Source organism: Podarcis bocagei (assembly GCF_964188305.1).
Source record: "Podarcis bocagei genome assembly, chromosome: 11".
NCBI lineage: Eukaryota > Metazoa > Chordata > Lepidosauria > Squamata > Lacertidae > Podarcis > Podarcis bocagei.
The window spans coordinates 35,172,576-35,194,934 of record NC_138136.1 but is presented as its reverse complement, the minus strand read 5'-3'; the positions used below and the strand labels follow the sequence as shown (position 1 = coordinate 35,194,934).

General features: G+C 43.1%; 1 protein-coding gene across 1 annotated transcript; it reads right to left on the bottom strand.

The window, feature by feature from the left end:
* Positions 1 to 5,224: 5,224 nt before the first annotated feature.
* On the bottom strand, positions 5,225 to 22,196 carry UTP15 (UTP15 small subunit processome component). The gene is made up of 13 exons (XM_081212553.1): positions 22,057 to 22,196; positions 20,053 to 20,231; positions 17,159 to 17,251; positions 15,613 to 15,797; positions 14,721 to 14,899; positions 13,402 to 13,527; positions 12,514 to 12,649; positions 11,860 to 11,944; positions 10,709 to 10,858; positions 10,033 to 10,134; positions 8,476 to 8,606; positions 7,426 to 7,484; positions 5,225 to 6,093 (listed from the first exon to the last, which is right to left on the bottom strand). Exons 2-13 carry the CDS (start codon positions 20,140 to 20,142, stop codon positions 5,900 to 5,902), a joined length of 1,530 nt encoding a protein of 509 aa, XP_081068679.1. The 5' UTR covers positions 20,143 to 20,231; positions 22,057 to 22,196; the 3' UTR covers positions 5,225 to 5,899.
* Between the last annotated feature and the right edge of the window lie 163 nt (positions 22,197 to 22,359).

Genomic DNA, 22,359 nt, shown 5'->3' with positions numbered 1-22,359 from the left:
TCGCCGGCTGCAGCTGCTGCTGCTCCCGAGGAGGCTCCCGAGGGGCGGAGCCGGGCGCCGCCTGCCCGCCCATCCTGCCCTCCCTCCCCGTCCGACTTGTTGCTGCCGAGCGCCGGCAGGGCCGCCCCAAGCGGCCAGGGAGCGGCTGGGCTTCTCGGCTCCCCAGAGCGCGTGTAAAAACTCTCCCGGGCAGCTGACAGGAGCCGGGCAGCGACCTCTTGCGCCAAGCAACGGCTGCACCCGGCAACGAAAAAGCCCTGAAAGGTGCCGGGACAAGCTGAGGCAAAATGTGGAGTCGCCTCTGCTGCCAAGATGGTGGCTTGGGAGGGAGAAGCTTTCAGGCCAAGTGTACTTAGTGCCCGTGGATTAGGACCACGCCTAGTCAGCCCATTCACCACTCTACCTCCGTAATGTCGGCTCTGACTGGCAGTGGCTCTCCAGGATTATCAGACTCCCAGCCCTTTGTGGCGATGCTGGGACTCGAACCTGGGCCCTTCGGCATGCAAAGCCCTTCTTCCCTTTCTGGGAATCCAGCCCTAGATAAGAAAGATGCAAGTCTGTGGCCATTTTTTGGAAGCAGGGCTGGCTTGGCTCAAGACAGAGGCAGTGCAGTGCAGTGGTTAGCGTGTCAGACTAACCACAGACTGGGAGTCCAGAGTTCAAATCCACCCTGGGTGACCTTGGGCCGCTCACTGCCTCTCAACCTAATCTTCCCTCACAGGGTTGTTCTGAGGATGCAAGGGGGGAAGGGAACCATGTACACCACCTTGAGATATAAATGTGATTAAATTTGTTGCTGCCAGTTTAAACTTGCTTCCAATTCTTGCATTGAAGCGCCCTTGGGGGCAGCAGGTGGTTTATGAGATACAGGGCATAAGCTTAAGGCCAGCCCAGGCTGGACTTCATGAGACGGTCAAGGATAGTCCAAAGAAAACCTGGAGGATTCTGTTGCAGTCGTCCGATTGTTCATGTTATTTGTGAAGAGACACAGCAAAAGAATATTTGTGCACCATTGAGGGTAGAGATTAAATGACTGGGGAATGGGAGACTACTGTGCTCATGCACTTATCTGCCTCACACGGAGGAAAAGGGAGGGGGGATACAAGTGCAAGACATCCCATAATAAAGTTGGGGCTTCCCTGGTTTGATTACAGACATCCATTGGACTCACAACTTGGAAAGTATTAGGATTGTTCCACTGGTTTGCATAGCATTGCTGCTAGCATGTAATTGCAGCCCTGGAGCACTGCCACAAAGATGCACAAGGGACACTGATGCAGCTGTGGAAGCATTTATGGAGAAAGGGGAATTACCCTACACTATGTACTCAAAGTTAATATGGCTTAAATTATGATCAAATAATTGATATGGGCATGGATTCTCACATTATGACCCAATCAACCAGTCTTTTTATGACCAGTCAATGAGCAGTATTCACACATTATTTAAAGCACAAAAGAACCACCCAAACCCATTTGTGTGTTCAAAGGCCCTTTCCACAGTTGAAAGTAACCACTTATTTCTTTTGGCCACTGTTACAGCTAATCAAACAGGTTGGGCCGGTTTATGAAGCATTACCAAAAAAAGAAGTAGTGAATAACATTTAATCAAATGATGGTTTAATAAACAAATGACTACATGAAGCACAAGCAACAATAGCTCTATCATATCATAGAATCATAGAATCATAGAATCATAGAGTTGGAAGAGACCACAAGGTTCATCGAGTCCAACCCCCTGCCAAGCAGGAAACACCATCAGAGCACTCCTGACATATGGTTGTCAAGCCTCTGCTTAAAGACCTCCAAAGTAGGAGACTCCACCACACTCCTTGGCAGCAAATTCCTCTGTTTGCTTTACAAATAAACAAAAACAGTATCTTGTCTACTGTTAAGAGTTCAGCATTCTTGACTATATACACCGAAGTTCTGCACCATAAATCAGTATTACTCCATGTCAAACTTTTCATCTGGAAGCAAGTTAGGAAAATATTCCTGGTCACATAGATGGTGATGCATGGGAAACATCAATCTCAACAGGAGTATCTCCTGTCTTGAGCAACTTAGCTAGCAGTAAGTGTATGACTCTTAGTCATTCCATTTACAGTACAATTAATTTACTTTTCTCCTTCCTACTCCATCTCAGTTTATCTTTATTAAATCTCACTCCTGTTTATCTATACTTCTGATTTCTACGAAACATTTCTGAAGCCATTTGGATAAGACTGAATTTCTATCACAAAAGACTTAGCATTCTAATAAAGAATCCTATCAGATATATAAGCATCCCTTTCAAGCAGCAGGCTATTCATGTATCTTAGGGGGTCAATCAAGCAATCTATTAGTGTGGTTAGGACAGGGATGGTGAACCTGTGGCCCTCTGAGGTTACTGAACTCCAGCTCCCATCAGCCCCAGATAGCATGGCCAGTGATCAGGAATGTTGGGAGCTGTGGCCCCAAAACATTTGGAGAGTCAAAGTTTCCCCATTCCTAAGCTGGGACTTTGAAAATCAAAGGAGTGAAACAACATGCATCTCTATATAAATTACTGGAAACAGACATGCCACTTGAAGTAATGCAACTTTTTTATTTTTAAAAGGCTGCACTTTTCTCTAAAAACGTATGTAGTAGATAAAATTGGTGACGGTTGTGGTTCAAAAAAACCAGGCCATTATAGTTTATTATCTTTAAATAACTATGCAAATTATGGATCTTCATGACAGGTATCTTTTCAGACAGTGAAAGCAGTATAAGGTAAATGTATGACTTTAACAAGGACCCCTAGTGATTGTTGGAAAGTAAGGTTATCTTCACATTCCCCCACCCCACCCACCTGTTTAAGCACATGGGAACCAAAATGGCCTGTTTGCAATTGTGCTCTTAACTCTCCACCCCCACCAACTAAAATTGGCCCCCATTGGAGGGCCATAAAGTTTTGGTGGTCGATTCATCTGACGATTGCACTAATGAAAGCTTACAGGCCTCCAGAAAAAAATGATACTTTCGCAAAATAAAACATCATGTTTTTAAACAAGTTTCTCTGCAAGAAAACCTCAGATTAAGCTTTAAGATTGTTTGTGTGATTTGTAACTGTTGTTAAGCCATAGTACTGGAACAGCTAGGCCTGGTGAACTCGCAACCAGCACGCTGAGTCCATACACAAGCTTTCCCAGTGACCCTGGAAGCATCTTGGATTTCCTTCTCTCACTGAAACTGCTTGGGTTGTATTTCACGACCATCTCTCTGCATTACTGCACAATGGAGTGGGTGGGGGGAGAAGAGACTACACCACCCCTAACGAAACCAGTCACCTGATCTTTCTCCACATTTCACTGCAAAGTCATAATTTTTAGAAGCAGTTTGAAGGTTTCCTATGACAAGAATATAACGTCTTTGTGACCCAGGACTTGAGATTCATCTGGAGGCCACCTGATCTCATAGTTGAGCTAAGAATAACTCACCTTGAAACAGGCAATTAGGCTATGTGTTAACTATATCAGGTTACTGGCACCAGAAGGCAAGGTTTCAGACTTACCTGTGAGCATTCTGTTTCTGCAGAGGTGGCATGAGCACCTACAAAAAAAGGGAAGCTCTCATCTCAGGCTTCAGCACAAGCAAGGATGGTAGCAAACACATACAAGCTCCATTAGCAAAGAAGATACCACTGAGTTCCAGCCCTTCAGTAAAACTACAGATAAGCAACAGACCACAGCACAATGGACAGCAAGAGCTACTTCCAGAAGCTCTATTCACATAGATTTTCTAAACAGATGTATAGGTTCACATTTAGTTCTCATCAGCCCTGCCTTCTAGAGAGAAACTCCAGATACAGTGGTAGCTCAGTTAAAGAACAGTCCTGTTTATGAACTATTCGGTTTACGAATTCTGCAAAACCAGAAGTAGTGTCCCAGTTTGAGAACTTTACCTCGGTCTAAGAACGGAATCCGAATGGTCGAAGGGCACCGGTGATGGGAGGCCTCATTAAGGAAAGCGTGCCTCAGTTTAAGAATGGCTTTGGTTTAAGAACGGACTTCCGAAACGGATTAAGGATACAAATGAAGATTTTCCTTATGGCTTGCAGTTCTAGTTTGAGCAAGGTCTTTTTCAAGGCATCCAACAGCTGAAAAAAATCTTCCATATATAAAAAGCATGTTTTGCTTTTAGTTTGCTAACATATAACTTGCTAACAGCAGGTGGTACTGTGGTCTAAACCACTGAGCCTCTTGGGCTAGCCGATTGTAATCCATGTGACGGGGTGAGTTCCCTTGGCTTTGTCCTTAGCAGTTTGAAAGCATACCAGTGAGTAGATAAATTGGTACTGCTGAGGTGGGAAGATAAACGGCATCTCTGTGCGCTGCTCTGGTTCACCAGAAGCAGCTTAGTCATGCTGGCCACATGACCCGGAAGTGCACTCTGGCATTCATCATGGTGTTCCGTTGCGCCAGAAGCAGTTTAGTCACACTGGCCACATGACCAGGAAAGCTGTCTGCGGAGAAATGCCGGCTCCCTCGGCCTGAAAGCGAGATGAGTGCTGCAACCCCATGGTCAAATTCAACTGGACTTAACCGTCTAGGGATCCTTTACCATTACCTTTTTAACATAAATATACTAGACTAAAACCAGAACCCTCGCTAAAAGAGATGAAGACCCAGCCGGTACTAACTTGCTAGGTAGTAACTACTTCTTATTCAGTGATCATGTGCCTCCACCAGCGTAGAAGAAAAGCAGAAATAGCCTCTTCAGTTTACTAAGCTTCTAGCATCTGGATTCTTTGCACTGAAAGATGTTAAAAGTGAAGAGGCTGCTTGTTGGTGTGAATGTTACAAGAGGAGGTTCCATTTCGGAGCCTTTTCACCTTTAAAAGGGCACACATTTTTTTCCTGATAACGATGATATTCCTATTTTGGTAAAACAAGTATATTCAGGCCTTAACTTATAACTTGCTGATTTGAAGCACAATATCATGGTACAGATCAAATGTAAACTTCTTACATATTAGGCAATTATCAACATACTTAGCCACCATTGGGCAATCCTGGCATCACTGTACAAAACAGACTTGTCATTTGGATTAGAAAGAGTTATGAATAATCAGAACCCTTCGTTGACACAGTGCTCCTATTCCTATGATGTGATGCAGGGGAGAAATCAACCAACCATGTATTTAGCAAATACTCAACATGCATTTTAATCAGTTGGAATAAATAATGTAGCCAAAGTCAGTGTTGATGTTAAAATTTTTATCCTTAGGATTTAAAGTTATTTTAAAAAAGGGAAATATATTCATCATAAGCAGCATCAGATGCTATTTAAACATGATGTCATTTTCATATTTAACACACATAGCACGAATTCTGTTGAAAACTTGAGAATTGAACACGCATATAGTTTTCCAACCTGAAATCAGGCCTTACTGGCCACCAATGGTTCCATGTGAGAAATTTAAAATGGAAAACAATGCCATCTAATTTCACTGAAACTGCCATATTTCTTTCTATTTGAATAGCTGGGTATTCCATAAATGTCTCTTCAATAAAGCAAGGAGAAAAAGATGAAGATACCTGAATTATCTGTCTGTGACCATATAATTGAGGGCCCAATGGGTTTGTATAAATAAAGTCCAACTTTACACAATATAGGCAGAAATATTTTAACAGTTAAATTGCTTCTGATTAAAAAAAAAACACAAAAAAAACCTTGTGGCAAAAAAAAAGATAAATCCCAAAGGGTCTTTGTTCTTCAATCACCAGTAATTTGTAGCCTTCAAAAAGATACCCTGCCATTTTTCTCCTGCTTCAAAACAATACTTTTTTGGGAGGAAAGGTATGGTGAAAATAAGAATCAAATGCAATGAACTCTCAAGTGAAGTTGTCCAGCAATGGACATGGTTCCAGTGCCCTCTATAAACCATCAGTATTGTCCTTGTCCAGTGGCATGGGCTTTTTTCTTGCCATGGTAGCAAACAGTGCATCCATCATCCCCAAGACTTCTAGTAATTCTTCTTGGAGATCAATCTCTTTTTCAATGAGATTTTGAAGTTTTAGAAACTGCCTGTCAATAACCGAGGACTGTCCAACCACAGGCATGTAGATTTCTGCCAAGGAAGAGATACAAGTTAAAATGGAACTTCCCTGCTTAATGGGGTTTAACACATCTTATAAGCCTAAAACGAGTTTCCAGCCGCACCTTTAAAAAGTCTAAACTCGTTTTATTGAAGACAGCAAGGTTTTGCAGGCTGGCATCTTGCATCAAATGAAAGAGGCAATGAGAAGTTTAATAAATGCAATACAAATGCTATCATCATCCTGACGGTCATTGTTTATAAAAAAAAGACAATGATTTTTCAATAAAATCATTTCAATGAGATCTAAAAGTGCTTTCAAAAATTGTTCAATTAACAGTTACCCTTATAACTGTTATACACAGATATTTTATTAATTTTGCTTTTTAAAAGGAAACCTTTTATTATTATCAACACGTTTATACAAGTGCTTTGCTCAAGCTTCCAAAGCAGCTGGCAACACAAGTCACAACCAGCTTTCAATTAGTCTCTGTGGAAAGCAAAAAAAAAGGACAGGATTGGCATGGAAGACTTTCTATGAAAGGGCTTAAATCCAGCTACAAGTAAAACTGTGTGTGTCGACTGTAAAAAGGGTCAGCTTCTCACACAGCAAACTGCCCAGTAACTATGATCTCCATCAGACCATCAAGGTGCCTCAGCCACCCAGAGATCGGGCAGGTGGCAAGTGGACTCGGCATCTTTTCAATTGAAGCACCTTGTCTTTGGCCTTCTGCTCAAAGATGGCCCCAGAGCCCATAACTTTTTACATACTAAGTGAATATATTTTAATATACACAGGCCTTTTTTTAAAAAGTAAAGTTTAATTATTGGTTTGCATCCAGAGGCACAACAGCATAAGGACATTCATGCAAGGGGATTTCCCCATCCCCTCCTCTCCACTGCGGCCCTCTGAAGATGCACAAACCATGGATTCAAGGGCCCCCTGTGAAATGCCATGGGATGAAAAGTGGTGCTGAAGTGGAAGCAAGGAAATAAAGATCAGGCCCCTTGCACAAGGTGTCCCCACTCAGTTTCAGCCATTTTCCTCTTTCCCACTGCAGTGCCCCTTGCCTGACCCCATGCCTTTTCCATCTTTCTTCTATAGTAGAATTCAGGATGGCACATGCAGCGATCAGACCATCTATCATCCAGTCACTAACCAGATCCCGACCCACATCATGTGCCTTCAGACCACAAAATTCTATTAAATTGGTTATCATGGTAGTGTAAGAAAGTCTTGCACACAAAGCAAAGGCCATACCAATACATAGCCAGTGCATCCTTCTTTGTGTATAGAAAAAAGGGTGTCTTGGGTTACCTGGGTATGAATCAATTCTATTAGTATTGTCAGATATTAGTACTTACCTATAATCATTTCTGCAATGTTTGTCAGCACAGGAGCAAATCTTGCATCAGTCACGTGTCTGCAAGTTAATAGCCAGATGTTAGCAATTTTCACTATTGTAGAAGAAACACACTGAAGGCTATGTTCTCCGTCATAGGGAGAAGGTGCTGTAGGGAGCTGGTGAGATGCAAGTGAGAAATAGAGGACAACTGCCGGCTACCAAAGTTCCTTCCCTTCCATCCTATTTCTGTTAACAAGAGAGGAAATGAGGGTACTTCTACCAATCATAGTTACCTCTTTTCGATGAGCTAGGTATTCAGAATAATTTAGAATTAAGGATTATACCATTCCGACATCCATATTAAAGAATCACATACTGTACATGGAGGACTTCCACCTCTAAACAGCTAGATAGTTGGGCTTCATGAAACCAGAGCTGATGCATGAAAAGGAGAAGAGAGCCACAACTTTCAGGCAAAGGATTTCTTTTTAAGAAGCTTGCAAATGCAATGACTTTTGAAAAGAAGGAACAGATGCCATGTGCCAGGCAGGGAAAGGAAGTCTAAAGAGTTATGGGGCTATAAAGTTGCTAAAAAGCAGGGGTAGCCAAAACTCTGAACTGCAGATACTGTAGAGATTCAAACTTCCATCAGCCCCAGCTAGGATGGCCAATGACCGGGAAAAAGGGGAGTTGTTGCCCAATAATGTCTGAATAGCTCCTCCAGCTCCTCCAGTAATTCTGCCAGCTGCAGCAATCTGAAGAGGAGAGGTGAGAGCTAAAAGCGGGGGGGGGGGGGCTGAATTGCATGTGCCGATCTGACCTAACTTGCTGGCTTTCTGGCTGTAGGCATCTAGTTCAGATGTGTACACAGAAGCTAAGCAGTGCTTTGCCAGGACTGGGTTCCTGTGATCATCCCACCCAAACCTTCATAAGCTGACCTTTCCTTGTTCCACTTTGACATGGCAGAACTGTCTGAAAGCCTTGCTTTAGAAAGCAGAATGCCCAGTGTCATTTCTCCCAATCTGTAGCACAATTTTTGGCCCAGAAAACACAATTACCGAGCAATTACCTTATCAAGAAAGAAAGGAGGACACTAAGCTGTTTTTCATCTCTCCCTGCGAGTGCGTTTTTCAAGGTTCCTCTGCGGTTTAATTCCTGAAAGACCGTGACTATAACTTCAGGTGGCTTTCTCCTAGAATCCTAGAAGCACAAAGCAAGGGGATTGCATGAACTTAAGCAATTTGAATCATGCCTTGTCCATAAAGAAAAGGGAATGCATTCAGAATGTATCTAAAATTCATTAACGGGACAGCTCATTGGGCTTCTAAGCCTCCAGTTCCTGTCAGTCCTTTAATAGCAAGGAGCTGCTCAAGGACCATCAAGTGAAACATCTACAACTCTGGCTTCTATTCCCAACCAAAATAAGATGTTATTTCTACAAATAGAGCCCATGCCCAGCAGTGGTGATAAGAGTCTGTAGATTTTGGCTGGACTAGAGCTGGGGAATGTTTTTCAGCAAGAAGGCTGCATTTCTTTCTGGGCAACTTTCTGAGGGCCACATATGAGCACTAGGTGAGGCCAGAGAGAAAAGTAGGGAGAGCAATGAAAAGTTTGACTTGTATAGATTAGTTTTACACATACTCCCATTCTTCTCTCTCTGTCCAGGCATGTGTGGCAAAATCAGGGTTCCAGGACACATTCTAGCAGGCAAATACACTCAAGGACACAGGAAAGCAGGCCCAGTGAAGGATGTGGCCTGGGAAGAGTCCCAGGGCCAGATGGAGAGGTCTAAAGGGCCACAATCGGCCAGACAGAAAGAGCTACTCTACAGTTACTCCAATACTAGCACTTGTGAGTTTTGCTTTCTCATATAAGTAGGTATATAAAACGGAAGCATGGCTCATCAAATATAAAAAGGCACTTGAGTATCTTTTAGTTCATTAAGGCTCAGGAGTAAACCCTACACAAATGGAGTGGGGTCCCTAAGACAGTTGGATGGCGCCTTGTACGCCTCCTTCCGACGACTCCTGCAGCAGAGCTGGTGCCAAACGTATTGCTGTGCTCTGGACCACATCAGTAAAACCAAGAGGGCGATCTTTTTGCCTGAGCAGCCCAGGACCTCCATACACACTGCTCAGGCTTGCACCCCGGGGAGGTCACTTTGGTGCTGCTGACACAAGAGTTTGACTTCACCCCCAAAGGTGCATTGCATCGTCTCTCGAGACAGATGGACACCGCCAACAACAACAAAAATACACAACAACCGTTTCATGAGATTTCCCACTGTTGGCAGTAACATCCATGCTGTAACTATGGGCTGCACCTCACTAAATTATTGACTGTACAGGATGACTACTGCAAACACAATGGAACAGCCTCTTCCTCTCCTCCCTCCACAAATCCCCAGATCTGATCCAGGGCTGGAGGGACTCCAGAGCAGAGGAAGGGCAAGTTCTGTTGTAATTCTGCACACACAATTATTTAGTTGTACACAGCCCATGAACAATAGGCCGCCTTTGTTTATGGATCATTTTATGTCACATTCACTGGAAAGTTTTATGATACAATAGTATAACTGAAACAGAATCATCCAATCTAAAAGGTGACTCATGTACTACTACCTTACCTCAAGTACAGCATCAAGAGCCTTTGAAACCTGGAAAGTTCTCAGGAGCTTATCATATTTCTTCAAATGGGTTTTGGCAGGCCTACTGACAATGAAATCTTCCTAAAAAATGAAGGGAGAGACAATCCATGATAAAACCCACAAATCACCATCCCACCTACTTCAATATCACCTTTGTATTGTTTGCATAGTTTATCCTGCCATAGAAACGCAAAACCAGACACATTTTGTTCTTGTCAAGTTTATTTTCCCCTACACCCAGTACAGTGTTACTTCGGGTTAAGTACTTAATTTGTTCCGGAGGTCCGTTCTTAACCTGAAGCTGTTCTTAATCTGAAGCACCACTTTAGCTAATGGGGCCTCCCGCTGCCACTGCGCGATTTCTGTTCTCATCCTGAAGCAAAGATCTTAACCTGAATCACTATTTCTGGGTTAGCGGAGCCTGTAACCTGAAGCGTATGTAACCCGAGGTACCACTGTACACTAAAAGTAGGTTAGTCTGATTCAGTATACGGCAGCCTCCTAAGTTCCTCCAACTAATCAGTCAATGAAATGTTGCAGCCTAACTAACTTCCCCTTAAGTCTTTGTTACTCAGTTTCAAAAACATGATCTGTTAAGGCACCTCTTTTGCTAGTAGAAAACAGGACTTGCTCTGTGCATCCTTTCGTTCCATACCTGCTTTGGCATGTAGTTCTTTCCTTTCACAAAGGTCCTATAGGCGGGCCTTCTCCTCTGCTGAAGAAGCTCTCTTGCACCTTCACGCTTCCGATGTTTAACATTCAGTATTCCATTTGTCATGCCTACAACTAGAGATTCATCCTCAGGCTAAAAGGAAGGAGAAATAGGCTTGCTTACCCAGAAACTTTAACTCAGACACACATTTTTAGTTTTCTGTCTTTAGTTTAAAGCTTCCCATTTACAGCAAAGAAGAATTGCCTCGGGTAATATTTATTTTATTAAGAGTTTTTTTTTTTAGCTGCCCTTCAGCAGTTAGGTATAAAATAAGGCAACAATGGCTTCTAATATTCCATTCTGAGCAGAGGGCAATTGTGAAAAGACATCAAGAATGGAATCAAGTTAAAGCCTGTCCCTAATTACCTGGCCTAGGCTTCATCCACAACACATATTTCAGGCACTATCATTCCATTTTAAAAGTCATAGCTTCCCTCCTGCAAAAAATCCTGGGTACTGTACTCCATTTACGGGCCTCCTAACACTTCTCAGCTCCCTTAACAACAACGATAGCTTCAAGCATTCTTGGGGGTGGGGATGACTCTTAAAGAGGAACAAGAGAGCTTTAAATGTATGATGGAGCTGTGACCCAGGTGAGGTTAACCCCCAGCAACTTCTTCTAGTCTAATAATGCAATCTTATGCATGTTTATTCGAAAGCAAGTTCCACGGGGTTTATTTAAAGATAAGCATGCATAGGATTGTGCTGTCCAGTGCTTGAGGGATTGAAGTGATTGGCATTGGTGCCAACAGCCTTTAACTTGCCAAATTTGATGGTTCATGTACCTACTGACAATTAAGGCGATCTAAGATGGCTTTGGGCAGTACTGTCACATCACCTGCCTGGTGCAAACAATATCTATTTGAAAGAAAACCTGGTGCAATACATTCCAGACAGACCCCTGTCGGGGGGGGGGGGGGGTCCACATTGCTTCCATACCAATATTGCAAGCATAACTGAAAGAAACCTCTTGGGGTGCCTACCAATCCTACAATTCTATGAAGAAGCCGGTGTGTCACCTAGTGTGTGTCTAAGCTCAATTTTCAAATTGTCAGGTTGTCATCGCTTGCCAGAAGGTTTATTATAATACTTACTGCCAAGGCAAGACTGAGAATGGATGCTGCATAGTTAAAGCTGTGGACGACCTTGTAGGAAGTTGTACTGTAAACCTTCACATGCCTACAAAGAGAAAACAAAAATACAGATTTCAGAGTAGGTTAAATAGTTCATGAAAATGTGACTTGCACCCAGTTGCTGCAAAAAAATAATAATAAATAAAATAAAATAAAAAATATGTGGCTAAACCCATTTTTTCAAGTCGTAGAGTAAGAATGCATGCAAGTCAATATTCTTGGAACGCTGCTAAATTGTATATCCAGTTCTACATCCTGCAGTCTGCTTGTTTATTGAATTTATAACCCACCATTCCTCCTGAGGGAGCCCAGGACAGCAAACAGATCCACAATTTAAAGACAAAAACAAAGCACAAACTTTCTGAAAACAATTACATGTAAAAAAAAACCATTATTCCATCCAGTGATCTTCGGGTTGCCAGGAGTAGAATTCCACCAAATTCCTGAGTAAAAAGGAATTTTTCTGGAATTCCTTCTGAAAGCTAATGGTGATAAAGGCACCTTTAACCAGTCGCAAGACAAAACAGAAAACACACAGCTCTGCTTATGGAATCACACCTCTACATGGAAATCTCCCTAGAAAAGCCAGTAAGAGAAAGTGTGAAAAATACAAACCTGTCTAGTGAGCCGGAAAGCAGCCTCTGACCAGAGCTACTCAGACACAAACAGGTTACAGTTTTATGGTGATTTCTCAAGGACACTAGTAACTGTCCTCCTCTAAGGAAGTCCCAGACTTTAACATAACGACCACCTTTTAAAAAGAAAGGATTATATGCACACAAATAGTAAACAAGCCATTTCATAGGCATGCATGAGTACTGCCACAATTTCCCCTCTAGGCCAGGGTTCCCCAAACTTGGGTCTCCAGCTGTTTTGGAGACTACAATCCCCATCATCCCTGACCACTGGTCCTGCTAGCTGGGGATGATGGGTGGGGAAACTTGTGGCCCTCTAGATGTTACTGAACTACAACTGCCATCAGACCTCGCTAGCATGGCCACTGATCAGGGATGGTGGGAGCTGTAGCACAGCAATCTCTAGATATTCCACATATTCCCCACCCAGAACATATAATCTGATAGAAGATAAAACATCCCCTTACAGTAGGAAGCACTTGTCTCCCATACAGACTGCATTACACACAGAGACCTACATGAACAGCAGCTAAAGGAAAGACACACATATCTCCCTCTGACAATACAAAGTCAACCTTGCATGTTTTTTTCTTTAAAAGATAATGGGAAACCAAGATTGAAAACAGCATTTCAATATACCCTTGAAAAAAGAAAAAAGACTTAGAAGCTATTATTTAGCAAGCACAGGGCTTCAGCCACAAATGGTACAGAACCTTGCAGCAGCACACCCTTGTCACTAGGGTCTGCACCTTCTATCAGTTACAAAGAGGGAAATAAGTAAGATAGATTCAGATAGAACTAGAAACAAGCTGTATGGTTGGAAGGAGGGAGGGAGGGAGGGAGGGAAACTGCCCGTTTGATGAAATACCTGCAGTCACAAGAAGACCTCCGGAAGGAAAGAGATTAACACTCTCAACCGGCTGCCCATGTTCTATCGTCATGACGCTTTTTTCTGCCCGTGTATCAAACACTTTCACAGTATGATCATATGAACCTAGAAGGCATCCCAGAAATAAGGAAAAAGAAGAGTTTGAGGGTTGTAACAGTTGACATCATGACTACAAGCCTACTATTTCAATGAGTCTGTACTGCATATGACTTAGCTGGATGCAACCCCAAGATTTTAACATACATAGAATAATGGAATGTTGTTCTAGGTGCAACCCCCCCGCCCCGCCCCCCCCCCCCGCCCAGACCCAAAGCACAGTGTATTATTCAAACAGCCACGGGAGTAATATATAACATCAATGATCAACTCACATCTCGCCCCTCCACACCAAATCACACTGAAAGCAGCTGTTCTGAAGGGACACACTTTACCCAAGCATGATTCCACAAGTTACTGTTAAGAGTCTAAAATAAATCGCTCACTAAAAAGAGTGCAGCAAACACCTGCAGGGTTTGAATATTGTTTTCATTTGATTTGTGATTTTAATTCAGAGAAGCCATTTAGTGACTCCTCTCTCATCACTCATAATGTCTGGGTTGCAATATTTTTAAATGAGCCAACTACAATTATGTCTTCTTATGCAATGACTTCTACTTAGATCAAGCGTGTAGAAAAGGAAACACAAGTGCAAAAAAAAAGAAAAATTCAGCTTAAGCAGAAAATCATTCTGCCTGAACAGAGCCACAAAAATTTGGAAGCAACACAATATTAAGAAGGCATTATATTAGAGAAGCAAATGGAGGTTACAGGGCAATAGGGAAAGCAAGGCTTCTATAGCAGGAATGGGAAAACTCCTTCAGCCTGAAGGTCACATTCTTTTCTGGCCAACCTCCCAAGAGCCAAATGCCAGTGGTGGGTGGGGCCAGGGGCAAAAGTAGGCAGAGCAATAAATGTACCTTTGTGCAGAGCAGACTAGTGGTCTCACATATACACCTCTCTATCCTCCCATCCAGGAAACGAAGTGGCCATTATCAAAGTTCAAGGACATATTCCAGCCAGGCAAAAGCACTCAAGGAGGGCATGAAATGGGGCTGGTGAGGGGTGTGGCCTGACCAGATCATGTGCTGGAGGGGGGGCATAGGGAGAGAGAACCAAGGGCCGAACAGAGTGACATGAAGGGTTGCATTTGGCCTCCAGCTCTGATTCTCCAGCTCTCTTTTATGGTAAACCTGCCTGTAATATCTGCAAAGAAAGTGTGCCCAGCAGTGATACAAAGAAGCAGAAAGTGAACCACCAACCTGTTACAAAAAGATCAGCATTCAGTTTACTAGTACAGCCACATCTCACATAGTCTGTGTGCTCGTTGTAGGATACGATTTCTGATGCGGATGATATGTCCCACACCTTTGATGTGTAATCATCTGCTCCAGATACTATTCGGAATTTATCGGACAGAAAGCCCACAACATGTACTGCTCTAAAAAGAAAGATTCAAAGTTCCCCAAATTAGTCCTTTGCAACGTTTGGTCACATACATGAATTTTCCATTAACCTCCAGTATTATTTATGGTGATGACGGCTACATTTATATCCCACCTTTCCTCCAAGTTCAAGGAGGCATACATGGGCCTCCACTCCCCATTTTATCCTCACAACAAGCCTGTGAGGTAGTTTACTACTGACAAATGTCTAGAGGACCTAGACACAAAAGCTTTCAAGGCAAATCCAGGAATTGGAAATCCTGAGAATATTCTGCTGAGATGACCTTGGATGTGTGGTCTGATGTGACGAATTCACCAGAAAGCTAAATGAAATTTCCTGCTTTTGTACATCATGAAAAAGAAAAGTAGACATACTAAAGTGAGCCACCTGGAATGGACTGAGGTGCGAGCCAGTTTCCTTAAGTGACTAGTATTCCAGAACAGCAGGACCATAACTGTCAAAGCCTTGCATGGATCTTTAGCCATCAAAGCTCTCAAGACGAAGGCACACAAAGCTCAAGTTGGCAGGAAGGTTCAAATGGGAAGTCGTCAAAGAAAAATTCAGTGCAAAATGCAGGCTACAAGCTTGATGCATCGTGATTACACAAAAAGCACTCATTAAATGCATTTTCAGTACCCAGTGACCTTGCAGAGTGTAATACAAATCTTTGCAGAATGGACCTGTTTTAAGTAAAATATGCTCTCTTACTTAGTATGGCCATCAAACTGTCGCAACGCTGCTCTCCCACTGGTATCAAAGAGTCGAATGCTGCCCTCTTCACTGCCAGCAACCAGCAACTTCCCATCATCTCGATACGTAGCACAGTATGCTACATCTTTGAAGCGAGAGAATGTTTTGATTGGTTCTTGAGAGTACCGACCGTAAATGTGGATCTAGAACAAAATGTAATGTGTACATGGAGAGCATGACAACCAGAAGCAACTGAAATACCAAACTATCTCTTTTGCCCAATAGCAGTATTGTTGCTGGACTTCAGCCATTCATTCCATCTATTGTTAGCACAAGGCCCTTCATGGATGGAGAGGGGGAGATTTGGTGCCTGTAGGCTCTGTGCACAGAGGTACATTGCTCTATGGAATTTGAGCATAAAGTGTCAAAAATGGATGACAGTAAGGGGCAGGGTTTTCCATCAACGCAATGATAGCCCTGAATATTTCATTCCCCACCCCCACCACATTGGTCTGAATGGCAACCAGTTACTTACATGGGAGAAAGCAAAAGTGCAACACTAAGTGGACTATTGGGTCTTGTGAACCACTTCCAGGAAATACATTTGATTTGATTTCAAACCATGCAAGCATCATTGTGATGTCAGGTGATTGACAAACAGGTGGTCCCACCTACCTGTCAGATTTGGCTTGCAAGGGATGGGGGAGAGATAACAAGCTGGTCCACCAGTCAAATCCAGTCCTCCACCCCTGCTCTAAGCCACAATTTACCATTACATCCAAACCAGGTCAGACAGAGATGATATTATCATCAAGAATTAAGGTAAAGGTAAAGGGACCCCTGACCATTAGGTCCAGTCGTGGCCGATTCTGGGGTTGCGGTGCTCATTTCACTTTATTGGCCGAGGGAGCTGGCGTACAGCTTCCGGGTCATGTGGCCAGCATGACTAAGCCTCTTCTGGCAAACCAGAGCAGCGCACGGAAACGCCGTTTACCTTCCCGCTGGAGCAGTACCTATTTATCTACTTGCACTTTGACGTGCTTTCGAACTGCTAGGTTGGCAGGAGCAGGGACCGAGCAACGGGAGCTCACCCCGTGCCGGGGATTCAAACCACCGACCTTCTAATCAGCAAGCCCTAGGCTCTGTGGTTTAACCCGCAGCGCCACCGCCACCCACATCCGTATCATCAAGAATTACAATTTATAAACTTTTGCTGCTTAAGTAATAAGTTTCCCCCCATCCTTCCATTGCCAGAAATGCTTTTTTTCTTCCAGCATATGTTCCATCCCTTTTTAGTTTATTTTCTAAATAATGCATGTATCCCAATGCCCCCAAACAATCAGGTGATAATTATCTGTATACAACAAAAATTTCAACAGGGCTTTATGGAGGCAAACAGGATTCTAAAGGCCCTTTGCAGATAAAGGTAGCACAGTCCTATGGTGTTACTTCCACAGCTGCAACACAAGCAGACAAAATAAGTGTGCAAGCAAACTTAGCAGAGCCCTATGTAATACAAGTACAAGAAGAGGCTGTGAAAACTGGACTATATTTTAAACCTTACCCTTGATGAAGCTGTGACAGCATAGTTATATGGAGGAACTGGAGAAAAGTCTATTTTGTTCACTGCACCAAATTCCTTTATCTGAATAGGAGCCTAAAAAAAATGGTAACATAATTAGCATTGTGTGCTTAAGACAGTTCCTTTAACAGGATATTTACAAAAGTGAGAGAGAAGAACATCAAAATGTTAAAATGTTTATTAGATTACAAACTTTTAAAAACCATTCAAAAATGTACTAAGTTTTATTTGTTTTAGTGCTATAACTCCTATATGGAATTGCATGTACAGGATTTCATCTGATTATTTAATTCATGTACTCTTGATTCTTGCATAGTTGTTTCTCTGTTTCATTATAGCTGTTTTTAAAAGGTTTTAAATTTTTCATTGCACTCTAGTGTCATAACAAAGCAGTATAATTGCGGCAGAGGTACATCTATTTAAGAAATACATATATATATATATATATATATGTAGGTTTTGGTGTCTTCGGGTGTCTTCCCGTGTAAGAGTTGGGGTGTCTAGGCGACGTTTCGACGAGGTCTCACTCGTCATCTTCAGGCTGGTGCTTTCGGCTTCTAGTTACTAGAACAGAGCAGGATCTCAGTGTTTGAGTTCCTATAAATACTGTTGAGGGGGTGTGGTGTATGGCCTCCAACGTTCTGGGCAGATAGGAAGTTCCTAGGTTAATGTGCCTTTTCTTCTTTTGTTCATTAATTACTTGAGGGATATCTTGAGTGATTACTTGAGTGATATTCTGAGTACCACTTAGGAGGGTCATTAGGTGTGGATTAGTTGCTAAAGCTTTCGTGTCTTGACCTCTTGACCTTGTGAAGAGTTTTTCTGAGAAGATGGCTGTACTGCACTTAGTTGTGCTCTGGCTTGGCTTCGTGTATAGGGGCGAGCTGTGGTTTTGTGCCCTGTGCCAGCCAGATCTGTGTAGGGATTGCAGGGGGGTGCAGCATCCGGAGGTGCCACTATGGTTTGGCTACTGGATGGTGTCTGTAATTTATCTGTGGAGAGGGTCTGGGTTTGGGTCTGGTGTGGTTGATTGGAGATGGCGTTCTGTGTGCCTCTGGTTCTGGTGTCGGTTTTTGTGGGGAGGGCTAATTTCCAGATGTCTGGCAGGCGGGACCCTCTCACCGGTCATCGCAAATCTGTACATGGAACACTTTGAAACCAATGCTTTAGACAAGTCAGAACACAAACCCAAACTTTGGCTCAGATATGTTGACGACACCTTTGTAATTTGGCCACACGGGAAGGAAAAACTAGATAGCTTCCTCACACATCTCAACAGCCTACACCCCAAAATACAATTCACTATGGAAATAGAAGCCAACAACCAACTTCCCTTCCTTGACGTCCTAATCTACAAAAAACCTGATGGCTCCCTAGGACACACTATCTACCGGAAAAAAACACACACCAACCGCTACTTACATGCACAATCACACCACCACCCTGCACAAATAAACTCCGTAGCCAAGACTCTCATCTCCAGAACCAAACGCCTGGCTGACAAAGACCACTTGACAACTGAGTTACAGAATCTCTCAAATGTGTTAATCGCCAACGGATACCAGCAAAACAGGGTTACGAAGCTAATCCAAAAAGAAACACCCCCAAAAAACCAAGACACAGAAGAAAACAATGGCATGGCCCTCCTTCCTTATATCAAGGGCACTACAGATAAAATTAGCAAAATCCTCCATAAACACAATATCAAAACAGCCTTTTGCACCAACCAAAAAATAGCCAATATCCTCAGAAACCCAAAAGATAAAATCCAGTTAGAAAACCAAGGGGTCTATGAAATACCCTGCAAAGTCTGCCCAGCCACGTACATTGGACAAACAAACAGACGAATAAATGCACGTATCGCAGAACACAAGAATGCCGTCAAAAAAGAAGAAAAAACTTCCTCTCTTTACCAACACATGAAAGAAACAGGACACGAAATTAATTTTGCAGATTCCAAATTGCTCTTTAACATGGAACATCACCACAAGAGAATAATCATGGAAGCCATCGAGATAGAGAAACACCCTCACAACATGAACAAGCGTGACGACACGTCCCGCCTGCCAGACATCTGGAAATTAGCCCTCCCCACAAAAACCGACACCAGAACCAGAGGCACACAGAACGCCATCTCCAATCAACCACACCAGACCCAAACCCAGACCCTCTCCACAGATAAATTACAGACACCATCCAGTAGCCAAACCATAGTGGCACCTCCGGATGCTGCACCCCCCTGCAATCCCTACACAGATCTGGCTGGCACAGGGCACAAAACCACAGCTCGCCCCTATACACGAAGCCAAGCCAGAGCACAACTAAGTGCAGTACAGCCATCTTCTCAGAAAAACTCTTCACAAGGTCAAGAGGTCAAGACACGAAAGCTTTAGCAACTAATCCACACCTAATGACCCTCCTAAGTGGTACTCAGAATATCACTCAAGTAATCACTCAAGATATCCCTCAAGTAATTAATGAACAAAAGAAGAAAAGGCACATTAACCTAGGAACTTCCTATCTGCCCAGAACGTTGGAGGCCATACACCACACCCCCTCAACAGTATTTATAGGAACTCAAACACTGAGATCCTGCTCTGTTCTAGTAACTAGAAGCCGAAAGCACCAGCCTGAAGATGACGAGTGAGACCTCGTCGAAACGTCGCCTAGACACCCCAACTCTTACACGGGAAGACACCCGAAGACACCAAAACCTACATTCCTGTACCCGTGAAAATCTACGAAAGCATATATATATATATATATACACACATATTATTCTAATATAAGGAAGTACAGAACTCAAATGCAAGTTTCCATGCATTCTCTTTCAATCTCCAAGTCAAATTACTGAGATTGAAACAATGTATTATTACCTTGAAATTCTTCCAGTACGAAGTATCCTTTGTTACTTTCTCACCAAGCTTTGGAAAAGACTGAACTTTAACAGGTTTGTACTCAGCCATTTTATCTTAAGTACAGTAAAAGTTCTTCAAGTAGCAAAATATAATCTTCCAGCGTTGCAAATGTCATATGGCAAAAGTAGACCAGGCTTCTGAGGAGGGGAGAACAAGAGTACACAAAACACTGAAATCTATCTAATACTAAGCAAACATGTACTGCAAATTTTAAAGCAATTCACAAACTATTTGTTACCCCTATGAACTAACCTACTCTCCCTCATTTTGACTGACGTGATACATTTTAACCCTCATCTAAAACAAGTATTTTGTTCCTCATTATACAGCTTCAATATTTGGCAGTTTTCTGCATTTAAAGCAGACTAGAATAGCTGTCCAAACCCTTCTAATGGAACTCAGTACATATCAGTATTTTGCCTCAAAACCTTCTGTTCCTCCTCCCGCTTCGCTGAAGGGGCGCTGCGCAGCGCCTCTCCTTCGCAGGAGAGGTCCTGCACAGAGAGGGAGAACTGTGCAGCGCCCCTTCAGCCACGCGCCTGCCCTGGCTTCTGCCTTAGCCATGCGCATCCTCTTCAGGCAGGGGGAGCCTTTATCCTGCTGCCCTGAAGAGGTTTGGTGCGGTGGTGCGGTTATCCCAGAAGCCAGAACAGCCACACGGTATCCCAGAAGCCAGATCCCTCTTGCTGTTCTGGCTTCTGGGATTCAAAATATTTTTTTTTCTTGTTTTCCTCCCCCTCCAAACTAGGTGCATCTTATCATCTGGTGCGTCCTATAGAGCGAAAAATGCGGTATATATCCTGAACGTGTAAAGCAACAAGTCGTTTCAAAACAACTCTGAACTGTCTTAATTTTCTCCATGATCACAGGATCTTGTGCAAAGCAATCACAAACTGAACTGACATGAAGTCTAGGAAGTAAATGTTCATAGGAGTATAGAAAGCTGCCTTATACTTAGTCAGACCACTGACATATCTAGGCAAGTACTGTCCACAGTAACTGGCATCAGCTCTTCAGAATTTCAGACAGGGGACATTCCCAGCCCTACCTGAAGATGCAAGAGGTTGAATCAATAACCTTATGTTTCCATACTCTACCACTGAGCTACAGCCCTTTGATAAAACTACAGAAAAGCAAAAACTCAGAGCACTGCCATTTGAGTTTCTTAAGGGTGGTGGAAAGCAAGCAAAGTCAATATTAGCTCAATCCAAACAAAACTCTCAGTCAATGTCGGCTACTAACACCATAGTTAATAAGCATGTTTAGGACTACAGCTGACAAGGAACTTGATGTACAAGACAGAATGACATTCCTGACTTCACAAACCAGGAATAGTCAATGTGTTGGGATACTCCAGGTATTGCTGAACTTCAGCTTCAATAATTACAATTCAGCAAAGCCAAGAGAAGAGAAGCTTTTGGAGTCATTTCTCTCTCTCCCCCCCCCCAAAAAAAGTAAGTGGGGTGGAGGTGGAGCAGGGAGAGAGAGAAACACATGACACAAGATTAAAAAGTTATGTATAGCGTGGAGAAAGTAGATAGAATGTTTTCTGCCTCTTTCATAATAATAGGGTCTTAGGATCACCAGATGAAACTGATCACCTAGTGAAACTGGATTGGAAGTTCAGAATAGACCAAATAAAAGTACTTCTTTATGTGCTGGAGATGGTCACTAGTTCAGAAAGCTATCAGTAACAATGAGCCAGGATAGCTCAACAGAATGTCCACATTCAAAGGCAGTATTCACTTATATATCAGGATACTAGGGACAGACAACTGTGGAGAGAGGCTGCTGCCATTAATCCCTTGCCTGTAGGCTTCTCTGTCTTCGCTGAAAATAAGATACTGGACTAAATTTGGGTCTAGCAGGGTTCTTCTGAAGCTTTCCCTGAAAGGAAAGTCACACGCGCGTGATTCCTGCGGGGCAAGACCTCCAGCCTTTCAATCAAGGGACTAATCTTACCTCAGAATTTGAAGATTTCTTCCTCAGCGCTTTAGAGTCACGTTGCCACCTATGGAGGCCGCCATCACCGCGCTCAAGCTTCCGGATAGGATGCTTACGTCATGAGCATCGCGCCGCCCCTGCCGCCAACAACAGCGCGTCCCCGTCCTAGAGTTAGGAAGAAAATAACACCATCTAAACTTCGGGTTTCTATCGGAAAGGGGCTGCCCGCGGGGAGCCGCACAAACATAACCCAGCGCAAGAGAGCCGCCTGACGGTGCCCGCATTTCTGTCCTATTCAGCTCATATCATCTCACCATCATT